Below are 18266 nucleotides of genomic sequence, written 5' to 3' on the forward strand. Positions count from 1 at the left end.
AGCTGGTGACCCTTTCATTTTTTTAGAACACTCTTCAAAAAGTTCAGTTTCCTCACAAATCTATACGCAGCCCAGCCATCACTCTTTGAGTTTGCCCAAGATTTCTATAATGTTTTAAGGAAATTAGGATGTAGGGTCCAAGCATTCAAGAATCTAAATGGTCTAAGACCCCAATTGCTATCATCCTCCCCAAGTAATATAGGGCAATGATCTGATACATCCCTAGGCAAACCCCACAATGGAAACTTAAACTTCTCCAGCCACCTAGGATCAATTAAGAATCTATCAATCCTACTCCACCTCTCCCCATCAAGTGAATTGCACCATGTAAAGCTTCTCCCTACCATTGATAAATCATCAAATTCCATTTTTTTCAATTAAGTTACCAAACTTTCTCATCCCCTTATCTCTTTTCTATATAGTCCTCTTCTCTGAGATAAATGTTTGATTTCATTAAAATCCCCTCCAACATACCAAGGATTTTGAAAATCATTTTTAATCCTTACAAGTGTATCCCACAACTTACCTCTACTATCAATATCATTGGGTGCATAAATGTTTGAAATCACACACTCAAAAAGATCAGAAGTCATACCTAAGAGCACTATGAAATGCTTGCCGTAGCAACACTCTTAACACCATGAAAACTTCAGGGTTCCAAATACACAATAAACCCCCAACACTCCCCATATATAGTGAATATACATATATATCATATTCACTAACGCATTCTAAGATCTTTTTTTATGCAAGTATCTTTTTTTATGGATAAATTTGTTACCAATCTCCATGTTAAGTCTCAGCTAACATGGATTGATGATATTTCTCCCTGGCCTAGCTAATTTACCCAGCCTAATTATAAAACATATTCATCCATGTTTCTTTTAATAGAATTATGATTATGAAATCCCAAGAAAATAGCTTGTGTTTTTTGGTTGATAAAAAAATAAATAATAAAATCCCAACAAAAAGAAAGAAATAAATAAAATACCCTGCAAGTGTATATCCCACATAATCAGCACACCTAGCCTCCAAAATCATACAAATTCTATCTCGTCAGCAAGATAGAGTATTATGACATTACATTGCACATATTCACTCACACACACACACTCACACACACACACATATCATTTCTTATACAGCTATAGGTAGCTAAATAGTTTTGCAATTTATTTTTATTTTTTTGCTTTTTAACTTATTGGAAGAAACAATAAGTTTGCCATTGACTGTAGGAGGGTAATCCAGCATACTCCAATTTCAGCAACTTGAACTTGATCATATATAACTGCACACCAAAATATTGATGGAGTCAAAGTAAAACAAAATATACAAAAAAAATTATTGGAAGATGCATGGAGATTTTATAATTACAAAAAGCATTTTGAATTTAATCATTTAAGAAAACAAAATTCAAAATTTTTTAATTTTAATATGGACTTTTAGATTTTGCATTTGAGATGCGATTTGTGAAGAGTAAAATAAAAATTCAAATGATTTCTCTTATTGAATTAATATGTACAGGTACCTTTTGATTAGTTTTCTTTTTCAAGAAATTTTTAATAAAGGGACTCAAATCTTAACTTTATGCTTGGATTTTGAATTTTGTTGTAAGGTATCTATTGTTTTTTTACTATATGTTCAGATTTATTGTCAAGAGTTTTTTTTTTTTATGAAGGGAGAGGACTAGAACGTATCATGTATATCTTGTGTTATGTGTTTTTTTTTTTTTACTTTATTTTATGATTGAAATGATTAATTTCTACATTGCATATTTATCAAGAGAAAAAACAAAAAACAAAAGATTAAATAAATTTTGTTTATTTTACTTCATTTTCTTCTCTCTTTTTTTTCATTTTTTTAATTATTTGAATCCACAATCCCTCCACAAATTCATGATTTTTTAACATAGCCTACAGTAACAGAGTTAACCTGAACTCAAGTTGCACCAAGGTAACAGAGAGTGTCCTAATAGGGAAAAGGTTTGCTGGCTGCCAATGATTCTATCAATTACCTGTCTAGATATATAAAAATATACATTAAAAAGTTGTTAGTGTCAGGAATTTAGCAATTTTATAATAGGGTATTTGGTATAGATTATTTGAGTTATTTACAATATATATATATATATATATATATTTATTTTTAAAATGTATTTGATTATTTAGTGAACCTTTATTTATGGATTACATAACCGAAATAATTTAAATAAACTAAAAACAAAAGAAGACTATTAAGGAGATGGAGGGGGTGTGGACGCGCTCCCGGGAACTCTCCGATATCCGCGCTCTCGAATGGGGCGCGAATCTCGTTTTGTTCTGAGCTACCACAGTTCGGACTCAATGTCACGGTTCTGAATATAATCTTGCAAAGTGCAATGCAAGACTGATAAATCACCAAAGAGTCCAAATCCGGCAAATCGTTTTTGGAAAACTGATTTTTATAAAGAAGTGCCAAACATTGACTGCTTTGCCAGATACAGAGTCGCCACCTAAATATTTTATTTTGGGGAAATTTAGGAAACCCTAACTCGTGCCTAAGGCCACGTGTCTGTCATCACCAAAGTTGCCTCGGCTCGGGAACTTGGGTACGAGAGGGGAAGGCCATGCAATGAGCACCCCCGCTCGCCCGATCAAAGATCGGCCTGTACTAAGCATGATATTTTGTTTTTGAAAATACATATGCTCCTATTCCGGTTAATTAGCTAATCTTACTACGTGATGCGCACAGCAAACAAGTATAGACTAGATCGCATAATTTGGAACAAAACATTGCATATTCGTTTGAAAATGGTTTGGAGTTTGCTACTCGTAAGTAGGCTAAATCAGGGATTTTAATGAATTGTTCCAATTCAAGTAATCCAACCTTCACCCACAAGCATTCAGGCAGTTATATCAAATAAGCAATTAGTCTCATGGCAAGCATGCTTTCATGGCAGTCGATAACACACATGCAGTATGCTAAAGTGTAAACACTCACAGTGTACTCCGAGCCAAAACAAAGAACTAGTTAGAAATCATGCATGGTCCTAGTTCATGTTAAAATGGCTAATCCAACACATACGAAAATGTAACTAAGATAGGCTCGGCTATCCTAAGATGGCATATGAAATGCAACTTGATACATGTATTCAAATAGGTATTGAAATACAATGCAGTTAGTATGGTGCGCCGAGCCCGGTGCATACAATACAGATAAATGGATGCACACATGCAAGCATAAGGTATGCTAAATGAAATATGCCCTAAAACTAACCATCGTAAGCAGTTAAGTAAAAGGGAGAAAGAAATGGGGGTTGGAAGATATGCATCACACACACGCACGCTTATTACAACAGTTGGCCCTCTCAAGGGAGAGTCCGAATAAGAAGCTAACTAGCTAATCTAAGCTAATTAAACTAATTTTTACACAACGAATAAGCTAATTAACTAACCCTAGTTAACTAACTATTACAAAACAAATGAATAGTTAACGCATTAACTAATTAGGTACAAACCAAAGCGTAAACTAGCTATCTAAGCATGGCAGCTAAGGAAAGCAATAAAAATAGGAGCCTCGAGGCGAGAAGAATTCATGCATGCCTGGTTGCCTCGTTCGGAAATCCGTCGCGATGCCTCGATTTGCCTCTGTTTGCAACTGTACTCAGGATCTTGCACCAAGCTCCAGATAGCTTCTAACACATCTTGGGGACCTGTGGGAGGGTGGCCGACCAATTGTTGGTGTTTGCAGCCACCTACCGACCACTTTTTGCTACTGCAAACCAGAAAAAGTGGTCGGCTAGCTAGTTTTTCTGGCTGGCCGACCAGTTGTTGCTATATTTATCCACTTTGCTGCAACAGAGAGCAAGAAAGGGCATGGCAATGTATTTGCAAGGTATGTGTGCATAACCACCCTCCCTATCATTTCATAAGCTCAAGTAAGTGTGGTTCTCGACCCTCGGGCCACTAAATGCACATCTCAATGCATGATGGCCTAGAGGCAAAGTTGCACAATTCAATATGAAAATGAATGCACAAGTAAACACATAAGGCCTAAAACTCTATCATGTATGATCAAGAGCATCGGCGACCGAGAATTGAGGCACGTTTCATCACTTTAAGTATGAAACGTCCCTCGTTTCTCGTGTTTGGACTAACACTTATTCCAAACACAATGCAACATATAGCATGGCATGCACAATGCTATATAACATGGAGTATGCAAAAATGCAATGCAACGCAAGCATGCAAATATGCAATATGACTTAAGCATGCAAACATGCAAGGGACAAGCATGCAAACATGAACAACCTAACAAGGCTAATGACATGCGAACAATGTTAATGCATGCATGCACAATGCAATGCAGCAAGGGCAACTTATCAATGTTAGGGACATGCATATTCAATGCAAAGTAACCTAAGCATGCTAAACAATATGCAAATGAACATGCTAAATGGACTTAAACCAAAAAGGGTAGACCTCAGTCATGCCCAAATCAGTGGCCATAATACATCAAAACTAAGGCATTAAAGCATATACAAGCATGCATGCCAATTGGCTCACCAATTAGACCTAAGAGCACAACTCTCAAGAGTGCTTAAAGAGTGACAAAAGTGGAAGTGTAGCAACACTAAGTGCACTAAAATTAAGTAAGAAATGATGCCAAATCATTAAAACAAAGCAAGTAAAGCATGCAAAGGTTCTAAAGCATGAAAGCTAATAAAGAGGACTACAAAGGAGGCATGCAATACATGGCACAAATGCGTGAACCAACCATAAACAGAACTCAAGTAGGTCAAAACATGGACCAAAACATGCTAAGTTAGGGGCTCAAAGGCCTAGGCAAGATGGCATACATGCTATGCCACAAACTAGGCAACAATGCACAACACTCAAAGACACTTAAAGAATGAATGAAGTGGGAACATGGCAATGATACATTCTCTGAAATGAAGTATTAAATGATGTCAAATCATCTAAATAGCTCAAAGACAGCATGCATGAGTCACCAAAACACAAAGCTAGCAAGGCCAATTGCACTATAGCTATACAAAGCATGAAGGATATGGCAAAGGAAACCCAAAACAGTCCTAGAACGTGTCAAAACGATACTAAAACATGCATGGAAGGAAGCCAAAACAAGTTGACATGAAGGGCATAAGGCACAATGCATATAAGGCAAATAAGGTGGATTACACTACACCTATTAAGACCAAGCATGGGATGACTTAACCAATAAAAATCAGAGTTATATCATGGAAAAATAACCCCAAAAACACATTGAAATGATGGTTTGCAAGCTAAGGCATGAAGGCATACGCAATGGCTCATGTTAAGGCATAAAGGGGGCAAACCCTCCAACGCATTGAATGAGTGATAAATGCAAGTGCATGAGCATGAAACATGGATTGAAATCACATAATAAATGATGCCAAATCATTCAAATAGGCCAAGTAATGCATGCTAGTGGACTCGGTACACAAAGCTAACAAGCTAGATTGAATCATGGCCATACAAAGCAAGTCATGCATGACCAAAACAACCAAAATTAGAGCTAGAGCATGCTAAAACATGGACAAAAACTTCTTGAAGTTAAGCCAAAAGCATGCTAGAATGACATGTTAGAGCATGATGCATGTTAGGCTATTTCATGGAATTGCACTACAAGTGCATGAGGCATGCAAGACGTGACCAAACCAAACCCTAACAGAGGTATGACATGCAAAACATCACCAAAAACATGCTAAAATGGAAACAAAACAAGCTAGAATGACATGCTACTTCATGAAGCATACAAGACTAGTTTGTGTGATTTACACTACAAGTGTATTATGCATGCATGGAGTGACCAAACCAAGTAAAAACAATGGTATGCCACAGCAAAGTAAACCCAAATATATGCTAAGATATGGCCAACATAAACTTAACAAACATGCGCACACATGAGGCATTCAAAGCAAGTATTGAAGACACAAGGAGAGGGGATGACCCTCTCCTTTTTGGGACCTCAAAACACTACCCCCACCACTAAAATTCCTCTGGATTTCAGTGGTGAGAGGGCCAAAACATGGTGATCCCAAAAGCTCACAAAGAAGGCACAAAAGCAAGGCCAAACAAGGCCTAAAAGGGGGTAAACAACCCCAAACACAAAAGTGACCTTAAACAAAGATCTTAAGCACCAAAATTCAGAACTTTTTGTAGTTAAGAGTTAAGCTTAAAATAGCACGCAAGTAAGGCTAAAAGCTTAAGCAAAAATGGGGATTTAAGGAGTTAGAGGCTCACCCTTGAAGACCACCTTCAAAGCTTCAACTCCAGCAAATTTTTCAAGCTTAAACCAAACCAAAAACTCCAAAACCAGCTCCTAAGAACCTCAGCAACAAAGGGATGGTGTTTGAGTGTGTGTTTATGTTTTAAAGTATGACAAAATGGCACTTTAAGGCACAAAAATGGAGCAAAGAGAGAGATATAGAGACAAAGCTATATGTATCACTCCATAACACCAAAAGCTGAACCTGGAGGAGGGAGGGGGAGCCTCCCCCTTATAGAGAGCAAAAGCACAAGCTTCTTCAAGAAGCTAAGGCTCAAGGCCATCCCTCCATACACGTGCATGGAGGATGGTTCTTGTGCTCTCTAGCTGTGTCAGCTGGCCAAAAATATCTCCAAAAGGGCGACAAAAAGCAGCCGACCACTTAAAGTGGTCGGCCGACCACTTTAAGTGGTCTTCCAAGAAGACAACTGGTCGGCCATGGTGGGAGATGGTTAGTAGCATGAAAACAAGCAAATGGTGTGGTGGCTGACCACTTTTGATGGTCCAAAGATCAAGGAGACCAGTTGTCAGACCAGAAAACTGGCTGGCAGGAAGAAAAATGGTTTGCAGGGAGAGAAACTGGTCTCCCACCCTTGTACCACCTTCCAAACAAGGAAAACAAGGTTTGTACCAAAAACAAACCAAAACAGATGCAAGATGAAAGTTCGAGAGGCAAAGCGCGCAGTCGGGAGCCTCGAAAACTAGCTGGCAAGCACCAAAAGTGGTTTACGAAAACAAAAGTGATCTCCCAAACCACAGTGGCCCTCTAGGCCAAGGAAACAAGGTGTGGTTCAAAAACCACACCAAACGGAGAACGTTAAGCGGTCCCAAGACGAGGCGCGCGGCCGAAGGCTCTGAAAATCGGAAACTAGTCTCTAAACAGGAAAAGTGGCCTACGACCACAAAAAGTGGTCTACGACCACAAAAGAGTGGTCTACAAGACCTCTCCCTCCCTCCAAGGAACATAAACAAGGCTTGGCCCACAAACCGAGCCAAAGCACAAAGAGTTCAGAGGCCCGGAGGTAAGGCTCTCAACCAAAACTCCGAAAACTCAAAACGAGCACAATATGCACTATCACCGAGCGCTCAATCGATAACGGCTGAGTCTTAAGGTCGGTTGAAAATGGGGTGTCTACAGGGGGTTTTTTTTTTTTCAACTTTTAGCTTATTACCCATCCAAAAAAAACTTTTAGCTTGCCAGTTGTACCAAACATGCCAAATGAAAAGAACTTCTACAATACATATTCCTATTTTGGAGTGTACCACATGCAATCTATTTTAAGTGATATTATGCATTGTAGTAGAGGTTTTGACTCTGTTGCTCTAGAAAGGTAGACAGAGAGGTCATTCAATCTGCTCACTACCTCACAACTGATGTAAGAAAACATTTTTGCAGATTAATTGATAGTATATGCTGTTTCGTCCTCAAAAAAAAGTTAAGATATTGTTTGTGATTTTAATATAAATTTTCAGTCATAAGCAGAAGGACCGTAATAAATCATAGTTAAATCTCACTTTAGATATAACCAATAAATTCTCTGATTAAAGCCAAATAATAATTACAGTAAGTTATAACTAAATTATAGCTAGCATTACAAGTTATAACCAACACCAAAATGCATCATAATCAAATATCACTTGAGGTATTATCAAAGATTTCTTCGATTATAACCAAAATAACATCTATAAGTAATTATAACTAAATGAGTTATAACTAAAGACTACAAAAAGTCAAGCATATAATACATCATTTTTTAAAGTGTTATATAGAATTCCCTTATAAATATTATGAGATATGTATATATACAATATAGGGAAATTCTATGCTTTGGTTTACACTTTTGCGTCTTTAGTTATGCCTGCTTGTGTTGTTAATTACGACACATTGTGATATTGGTTATGAGATCATTTTTGTTATGATTCAAGAGTTATTTGGTTATACCTCATGTGATGTTTAGTTATAACTCAAATTATTATTATTATTATTTGTTATGATTCTCATACTATTGAGTTATGTCAATCAAACTCACAAATGACATAACTTGTATATGGTAGCATTACTCTCTCTCTATATATTTTGGACAAATTATGACAGTAGTCCCTGTACTTTACCCCCTGTGTCATTTTAGTCTTTGTACTTTCAATTTGCTTGATTTTGACTCTGAATTTATGATTTTGTTTCAATTTGATCCAATTGATTACAACTCTTAGCATTTTTTTTTTTGTAAAAAATAAGCATGTACGTGTCACGTGCCATATTTTTAAGGGTAAAATTATAAACTTATTCAACTCAATTAGTTAACCTCAATCAATTTAGTGATAATTTTCCTTAAAAAAACTAACAATATTATTAATTGGACAAATTAAAATAAAATCTAAAATTAGGAATTAAAATTGAGCTAATTGAAAGTGTAGAGACCAAAATGACGCAAGAAGTAAAACATAGGGACCACCGTTATAGCGGTCCCGGTATTTCCTGTTGTTGTTTAACTGTAATCCGAACTCGGTTCCGTAGATTCGTTGTTGTCTTATCCTCTTTCTACCCTTTTCTCTTTGTGTTCGAGCTTCGGGTTGTGTTGGGCAAGTAGGGAATAAGTTGGTTGTGTTTTAAAACGTAAAATCCTTGCCCAGTTTTTGGTCCCTCTGCTCCAGCGGCGCTTTTGACGCTCGAGCGGGACTCTGTTGTTGCTTGTCCGCTCGAGCGGGGGTGTTGGCGCTCGAGCGGGGAAATCACCCATCCAGTATTTCGTCTACAGTGGTATACGCTCGAGCAGGGGATTGGACGCTCGAGCGGGAGTATGTGTCTGACACTCAAGCGGGGAGTTTGACGCTCGAGCGAGCATCATGTCTGTAAAAGTTCTGGGAGCGTGCATCCGCCGCTCGAGCAGGGGATTGGACGATCGAGCGGGGATCTGTGAGTGACGCTCGAGCGGGGAGTTCGACGCTCGAGCGGGGCGACTTTTATATAAAGCCGAGATCCGACCTTTTTGTTCACTTTTCCACATCCTTTCTCTCTCCTACTTTTCCAAAATGGTATTTTGAGAGTTCCTCTCACTAAAACCCAAACTTCTCTCTTAGGATTGATCTAGTAGGAGTTATTTTCTCACCTTGGGCCTTTACAAAAGTTGTGTTGATCGTCGAGGGCTATCTTCTAATCTGAAAATTTCGGGATTTGGAGCATTTTCGTTTCTTCATCTCCTTCGTTGAGCCCCATCATTCAAGGTAGGGATAACCTACTCCATCTTATGAGCTTTGTCTTTAAATTTTAGCATTTTGATATGTTGGGTAATTTTGAGAAAGTTTGGGCCTTTGTGTAATTTTACAAAAGTTGGGTTTTTTTTAAAAATATAAACCTATATGCATGTTAGGCATAGAGAAATGAGATTAACGTTGGGACGTTGATGGAAATGGAACCTTAGGGTTGTTTTGTGAATTATGGTAATTTGTCCTAATTGGGTTAATTAATTAATGCATATAATTAATTGAAGAAAACGAGGAATTGAATTGAGAATGTTGAAATTGGGAATGTATGGGACTAAAGAGTGTAGTCGAATCTTTCATTGCTCATCTAATTTAAATGTTGATATATTATCCATTTGTGCATTTATTTCCTGCTTAAAAATAATTGCTTTGGGCTACCGGTGGAGGGTAGTATTGATTGTTGTAGACAATGCATGATGATTAGGCAAACTAAAACTAATCAATCGGATGTGTCATAGAGTATGACGGTTGATAGAATACATTAACTTTATGTATTGAGTGATTGTGTATATGACCAATGTGTTTATATGCATTATGTGTAGACGGTTGGTAGAATACATTAACTTTATGTATTGATCGATTGTGTCTATGATTCTGTGTTTATATGCATTGCTTGTGTAGAGGAGGAGATGGGGGATGTATTCCGCGGTTTAGGGGAAGATGGGGGATGTACCTCTAAACCGGATAGGATTGGGAGGAGATGGGGGATGAACTCCGTAGATACAGCTCATATGCTTGTCTAGAGAAGTGAAGATACAGCTCATATGCTTATCTTTGTGAAGTGTAGATACAGCTCATATGCTTGTCTAGTGAAGTGTGGATACAGCTAATATGCTTATCTGTTGATGTGTAATATGCTTATCTATTGGAATGTTGATATAGCTCATATGCTTATCTGTTGTAGTAGTGATATAGCTCATATGCTTATCTATTGAAAAGTTTGTTTGATTTCATATAGCACTAAAATGTATATCATCATCATTGTGAGGTATGGAAGTAGTTTATGTGTTATTGATACAACACCAAAATGTGCATCCACCGTGAATTTTGAAAGTGTTCTAGTGATGAACTATAATCTCATCAAAATGTTTTGGCCAGAGTACTGAGCCCTGTTTTCAAACTCAAAGTTGAATAAGAAATGAAAGGTGAATTGTAACGTAGGCTTGGTTGTCATGGAATTGAAATAAGATGTAAATGGAAGTGTAAGTATCGACCATCTATCAGTTGCTAATCTTTTAATCATTGTTCATAGTTGGTTTAGTATATCTCCGCTGGGCTGTGGCTCACCCTATATGGGAACATCATTTTCAGGTACAGGTAGCATGCCACTTCTGAAGACATAGCTTGGGAGGCTAGGGGCAAACTTACTTCTGTTGCCTTATTTTCCTTTTGATGTATTACATGTAAATTCAAGCCAAGGGCTTAATGTGTAACCGAGTCAATACTCTCTTTTGTAACCAAGTGTTAACTTGGAAAGCTGTAAGCCCGTAGGGTATTTACTTTTGTTGTTAACGTGTAATACTTTTGTAATGAAGTACTCTGATGAATTGAGGAAATGTGGATCTTTTGTATATAAATGTATGTTTATGTTGATGGGTTTAATGTTATTATTTTGAGGGCGTTACAACCGTCGTAATTTGCCTTTTATTTTATTTTTTATTTTTTGATAAAGGAGGATCAACTTATTATATTCAGCTGATAAATCATAACTGGATGTTTAACGTGTTTATTATAAAATTTTCCTATAAATATTATGAAATTTATACATATATATTAATAATAAAGGATGATCAACTTACTTTACTCCTATAGCCGTTCAAGGTAGGAGAACCGTACTTCGTCACAGCCGTGATCATTTTCATCCACGGTTACACATTCCTAAAAGAAAAGAAAGTAAAATACATATAAACAAAAAATACATATGAAGCACTCCAGTTGAGTAGTCTCTGGTAAATATTCAAAGATAAAAGATTTCATCAACTGACAAAAATAATTAACCGTAGATCAAGTTGAAAAAGAAAGTCTACCTCTCCTTTCAAAAGAAGTCGTTCCTTTAAATACTTATTGAGATCTTCTATTTGAAGGCCATCATTGCCATTTGTACTTACAAATATCTGTGACATGCGTACTTGTCCAAAAGTAAAGTTGTGCATATTCGAACACCTCTTCAAAACAACTCTTTGCAATGATGGCAAATTAAAATTATATTTCGCATTACAGAAACTGTTGAGGTTTGGTAGATCTTTCAATATTAGCCACTCCAACTTTGGGAATTCAATCACATCATCAATCACTTCCTTGAGCCCATCCTCTGTTGCTGCAATAACTTCTTCCATCACCGGACAAGACTCCAAATAAAGTACTTTAAGTTGTTGAAGAGCCATGGCTGTGGAACATGTGAATAGATTTCTCAAGAGGGAACATTTCTTAATTGTTAGGTATTGTAGGATTTGAAGGCCCAGAATTCCATGGGGATCCTTGTTCCACAAACATGTCAACTGAGGTAACGCATCCAATTCCATCATTCTTACTTCAATTAATGGCCTAACATGTTGTCCTTCTCCAACATTTAGCTCATCAAGTTGAAAAACCTCTACCACCTCACTACAATTTCTCACAATTAATTTGTTCAGATTCGCTACGTCCAAGAATTTTAAACTTATTTTGCCAACTTGAACATTCCAAGGATGTATCTCCTTTGAGTTTACACAATTATTGAGAATTAGTGTCTCCAGCCTTGGAAAAGAAACCTGCAAAGATTCATTTTGGCATCTTGCTTAATAACAGAATGAAGTAGGCTTGTATATTGAAATTCAACGTCAGTGATGATTGATGAGACATGTTTCTCATATTGATGAGCCAAAATTTTATTTTATGTACGGATTATAAATTTAAGTAAAGATTTTTTGAAAAAAAAATGTAAGAGCAATGTCAATAAAATATAAATTAAACTTTTTTTTTTATTCCCTCAGTCTTTCTAAATTTATATCCAAATGTTCAAAATAAATAAATATATATATGTATATATATATATATGTATGTACAGATTTGTTTATTAGAAATGATAAATCATGTAAATAATGATTGGCAAGTGACACACGCAATGCGTGTGCAATTCAGATAAGTAAGAAAAAAATAAATAATAAAGAATTTAATATCACAATATGTATGTTACCTAAGTGGTAAGATTGTTCTTAATGAAACTCAAAGTCTTGGGATCAAACCTTGATCACACGTTTGAATTACAATTTTTTAATTTATGCTAGACAAAGCTGCCACATAACATGGCGTGAAGGCTTGACTAAACAAAACAAAAAATGAGATACACATATCTCATAAAAGGTAGATCTCACATATATTTGGAGGTGTAAATCCTTATTATTTTAAATTTTCTAACATAATATATGATATTTTCTAAATTTTTTGGGTGCGGTCGCCTCCCTCCACACCCCCTAAATCCATCGTTAGGATCTCACCTGTTATATGATATCTATATTTCATTATGTGTTTAGTTTTTGGATGATTGCTTTATTCCATTTACAAATTAACACTCAACCTTTTGTCTCCTAGAACATTAAATAATTTCTGTTAGTTTTTGTGTTCTTGACATTGATATAGCAAGATTGGCCCCTAATAAATATAGCACTAAAGTGGAGAACATTGAGCTTTAAGTTGTAATTCGTTAATTGCTAGTAACAACTCCAGCTAGCATGCATAGTCCATCAATTAATGTAGTTTTAAAATTGGATCAATGGTTGGGATTGAACTTCCAAGAAGTTTCCTAAGATGTTTTGGGTAGGGGCAAGTTAACATTTTCATAATGGTAAGGTTGTGGGAGTTGATCTGTGACCTCCTATAATAGGGATTGCTCAATATTTTTGAGGTTTTAGAAGAAATTATAATAGTGATTTTTCCATATTCAAATATTACAACTAGGAATCATGTAGAAATTGATATAATTTCCTAAAACCCAAGAGGCTTAATTCCAAAGGAAGGCAATTGAGGATTGATGATCGGGAAATTGCAATCTAAATTTAAAGTGGTTATGAGGGAATAATTTTAGATTGTGAAACAGAATAAAATCATATCAGTCAAAACCAAAAAAACAAAATATGACAACCAATATTTAAATATTTTTTTAATGAACTCCAAATCAAGATTAGGCAAATTACAATTTTGGGCATAATTTTAGTCAAATAAAATCATATTATGATTCATATTCAAAATAAAAACATAGTGTTAAATTTAGAATTCATACATATTTTTGTTTGGGTAATATTGTAATTTCCATCATAAGCCCCTAGCATATCCACCTTGAAATTATTTTACTTTTATTTGGATTTGGATAGAAAGAGAATATTCAAATAAGCTTCAAATTTAAAATTGTAATTGAAAAGGAATTTATTTTTTGTGTGTGTGTGCACACTTTCCAATGGCCAAGGATAATAAAATAAATTAGGAAAATCAAACCTGGTGGTTGAACAAGGGTTGTGCTTCAGATCTTGTAGGCCAGTTGTAGAAACTTTTAAGGCTCACCAAATCATAAAGATCAAGAGTTGTTAATTGAGAGAACACGATGATGTCATTATTGGTAGTTCCTTCTTTTTCTTTCTCTGAGACTATCACTTCGACCTTTGGACAATTATCTACCTTGAATATGTTCAGATTTTGCATTCGTGGGAGCATATTGAACTGAACCACATGCACCAATTTCTCACAATCAGAAACTGTCATATATTTCAGTTGGCAGAAGGACTTTGATTCTTTTTCTAAAGCTATGAGTAATTGCTTGTCCCATATCTCTATTATAGTAGGCAATTTTTGAATTTTCAAATACTCCAAGACTGGGAAAGCAACCTGTAAAGTAGTTTACAACACTTTAGGTTAGTGACTGTTACAAAATTGTGGATAAGCAACAATTGACAAATGCAACACTTTCAACATGCATGCTCTAATAATTTTTTTTTATCAACACAAATTTGATGAGAGAAAACCTTACAAAAAAGAAGGTAGACATCAATAAAGGTGGGGTGGGGGGGTGATGCAAAGGCCATCATAGTGAAACCGCCCAATCCCAACAAGGTTGGCATTAAGCAGCCCATACAAATACAAAGGCCATCATATGACAGCACATATGAAGGCACCAACCAAGAATCTGTTGGTGAGGGACCAACAGATACACCGACAACACTAAACCAGAATTAGCAAGTATGACAGCACTGATACAAATACAACAGAACTAGCAGCCCAGAAGTGACCAAAAGAATCTTCGTGCAACACAAAACTCAGTCAACTGAAGCAGGTGTCGCCCAATCAGCAAACAACAAACAGCAAACAGCAAAACAACATCTATATCAACAACTCCAAAATGCCACCCAATACCTCATAACAACCTCCCCAGCAGACCTCAAAATAGCTAAACAGCTCACCATGGTGGACAACATGAGGCAACAGAAACCAACAGATAACAGAGCAGATCACAGCAGAAAACTAACCAGATAACAGCAAACCAAGTGGTGGCAGACCAAGTTACCAAACCACCTAATATCCCTCAACTGCAGTCCTCAATCTGATCTAGATTGTTGATTAAATCCAAGACAAAGTACATGAACCCCTTTGCAGAAGCTTTAACCCACAGAGCAAATGTCAACTTAATAAGCTCACATAACTCAGACCCACAAGGCTGCACTCCATTAAATATACAATCATTTCTTAACTTCCAAATGGACCACAGAACAATAGAAGGTAAGGCCCTCCACAATCTCCTAACCAATTTCTTATGATTCCAACCTAACCACCAATGAAATAAACAATCAATAGACCTTGGCACCACCCAAAAACACCACCACCATAGCAGCAAATCAGACCATACTTTCCATGAAAAAGGACAATGTAAGAGGACATGAGTGGCAGATTCATTTCCAGTTTTGCAAAAGGCACATAAGATAGAAGCACTGCTATGAAGGACATCAATATTTTGTAAAAGATCCCCTGTTTTAACTCTATTCCTCCAAGTTAACCAACCAACCAAAAAATTGAACTTTGGGGGGAATACTCTTATTCCAAACAAACTTGCAAATTTTGAGCTGAGGGCCCAAAAGAGAATTAGTGAACCTATATATATCAGATACCTTAAGGCATGCTCTAATCATGTATGAGCTTTTGTACTTGTGGCTATGTGCAAATGAAGAGCAACATGCAAGCAAATTGATAATTGCATCTCCATATTCTTCTCAAATATTTAGAGTATCTAATTATTAACTAAAGCACCTTTTGTTGTCCGCTCTTCACATTGTTTTCCATCTTTCATCATTATTTATCTATTTTCCTTTAATAATTTGTGTTCCATAATTTTATTGGTTATTTGTTAGGTAAGGTAAATTATGTTGTTGATTTGAGTATTAAACCTATGAAAAAGAAGAAAATTTTATTTTAAAAATTTACCACGTGCCCTGATTATTTAAAAAATTCACCAGGTGGACTTCTTATATATGTTCGAGGATGAATCTAGGATTATCACTATGGTGGTACAAAAATATGTTTGGAGAAATAAATCCTTATTATTTTAATTACTTTAAATATTCTAGCAGAATATATGATATTTTTCAAACTTTTGAGAGGTGCAATCGCCTTCCTCTGCACCTCCCTAGATCCATCCTTGAGACCTCACCCCGTGTGAGATATCTATATTCTATTATATGTTTAGCTTTTGTGTTCTTCACATTGATATATCAAGATTGACCCCTAATAAATATAGCACTAAAGTAAAATTGATTGAGCTTTAAGCTGTTATAGATTAATTGCTAGTAACAACTCAAGCTAGCATACATAACCATCAATTAATGCAGTTTTTAAATTGGATCAATGGTTGGGACTAAACTTCCAAGAAGTTTCGTAAGATGTTGGGCAGGGCAAGTAACATTTTCATAATGGTGAGATTGTGGGAGTTGATCTGTGACCTCCTCTAAATAAGGGTTGCTCAATATTTTTGAGGCTTTAGAAGAATAAAAAAGTTAGGGTCCTAGAATTTGGGACTCGAGATTTATTCAGAAATGAGTATGTGTAATGGAGATTGAATTGATGATGTGTGGGGTCCACATATGAAATAAATCTGAGCCATTCTTGTGAAATTATAGGTAATTTCTAGATCTTTATATCTGGGTCCGTAGTATTACTATGTGAAGAAATTATAATAGTGTTTTTTCCATATTCAAATATTACAACCAGGAATATTCACCCAAAAAAAAAATTACAACCAGGAATCATGCACAAATTGTTATTATTTCCCTAAAGCAAAATGATATAGAAGCCCACTTTCTAGACATATTTTCTAAACCTAATGATGTGTAACTGATATGATTGGTTGATGATCAGAAAAAAAAAAAATAAGAGAGAGAGAGAGACATACACACACATACACACAGAGTGTGCTACTTCAAATATTCTAATTGTTTGTCACATCATTGGGCTTAAAAAGTAGGTCTAATTTTTGGCCTTGAATAACAATACCAATCCCTAAAATCCAAAGGCGTAATTCCAAAGGAAGGCAATTTAGGATTGATGATCAGGAAATCGCAATCTAAATTTAAAAAGGTTATAAGGGAACGATTTTGGATTGTAAAACAAAATGAAATCATATCAGTCAAAAGTAAAAAAATAAAATATGATATTCAATATTAAAATATTTTTAATCAACTCCAAGTCAAGATTAAATGAATTACAATTTTGGACATAATTTTAATAAAAAAAATCATATTAACATTCATATTCAAAATAAAAATGTAGTGTTAAATTTAGAATCCATACATATTTTGTGGGGCAATATTGTAATTTTTTTAAATATCGTAGGCTCGTAATATATATCAATCTTGAAATTATTTTCCTTTTATTTGAATTTGGATAGAAAGAAAATATTCAAATAAACTTCAAATTTAAAATTGTAATTGAATAAGAATTTTAATTTTTTTTTTTGTGTGCACGCCTTTCCATGGCTAAGGGTAATAAAATAAATTAGGAAAATCAAACCTGGTTGTTGAACAAGGGTTGTGCTTCAAATCTTGTAGACCAGTTGTAAAAACTTTTAAGGCTCATCAAATTCTGAAGAGTAAGTTTCGTTAATTGAGATAACACGATAATATCATTTTTGGTGGTTCCTTCTTCTTTTTCTTTCTCTGAGACTATCGCTTCCACCTTTGGACAATTATCTACCTTGAATATGTTTAGATTTTGTAGTCGTGGGAGCATATTGAACTGAACCACATGCACCAATTTCTCACAATCAGAAACCGTCATATCTTTCAGTTGGCAGAAGGACTTTGATTCTTTTTCTGAAGCTATGAGTAATTGTATAGCGACCCCAGTCTTTTCCCATTTGATTATTATATTCGGACTTAGGCTCCGTAGATTCTGTCATTATATAATTGTTGTTGTTGTCCCTTATTTTCTCATTTGGAGTTATAGGATTTGTTGGGCAGGTTTGTTTCAGGTTGGTTGGGTTTAGAAACCAAGTGTTGCTGTCCAGAATTTTGGATCTTCGCTCGAGCGAGGAGTTGGTCGCTCGAGCGAGCTGTTGTTTTTGGTTCTTCGCTCGAGCCAGGGTTTGATCGCTCGAGCGAGAGTTTGCGTCTGGTATGGACCTGTAGCTTTGCATTCTTGGCTCGAGCGAGCTTTTCTTTGCTCGAGCGAGTATTTCTTGTGTCTGGTTGCTCGAGCGACCA

At 35.8% G+C, this 18266-nt stretch overlaps 1 protein-coding gene across 3 annotated transcripts; it reads right to left on the reverse strand.

Moving 5' to 3' along the window:
- Window positions 1-954: 954 nt before the first annotated feature.
- Window positions 955-17889, reverse strand: LOC114256665 (uncharacterized). Of its 3 annotated transcripts, none has more exons than XR_014336037.1 (6): window positions 17575-17889; window positions 14020-14406; window positions 11577-12299; window positions 11349-11427; window positions 1933-2014; window positions 955-1288 (listed from the first exon to the last, which is right to left on the reverse strand). XR_014336037.1 is itself a non-coding variant. In XM_082879355.1 (5 exons), the coding sequence occupies exons 1-4, from the start codon at window positions 17839-17841 to the stop codon at window positions 11356-11358; spliced, it is 1449 nt and encodes a 482-aa protein (XP_082735481.1). In that variant the 5' UTR covers window positions 17842-17889; the 3' UTR covers window positions 955-1288; window positions 11349-11355. The 3 variants fall into 3 exon arrangements, 1 of the variants encoding a protein (XP_082735481.1); XR_014336036.1 differs by having other exon boundaries at window positions 1933-2018; XM_082879355.1 differs by lacking the exon at window positions 1933-2014.
- Between the last annotated feature and the right edge of the window lie 377 nt (window positions 17890-18266).

The sequence above is a fragment of the Camellia sinensis genome, chromosome 7, assembly GCF_055761805.1.
Source record: "Camellia sinensis isolate YWXY chromosome 7, ASM5576180v1, whole genome shotgun sequence".
NCBI lineage: Eukaryota > Viridiplantae > Streptophyta > Magnoliopsida > Ericales > Theaceae > Camellia > Camellia sinensis.

Coding starts and splice junctions, on each gene's coding strand:
- LOC114256665 (XM_082879355.1), bottom strand. CDS start 17,841: ATGACGGTTTCTGATTGTGAGAAATTGGTGCATGTGGTTCAGTTCAAT. Junction 12,300..14,019: donor AACCCTTGTTCAACCACCAG/GTTTGATTTTCC, acceptor GAATCTTTGCAG/GTTTCTTTTCCAAGGCTGGA. Junction 11,428..11,576: donor GACTTCTTTTGAAAGGAGAG/GTAGACTTTCTT, acceptor CTTTTCTTTTAG/GAATGTGTAACCGTGGATGA.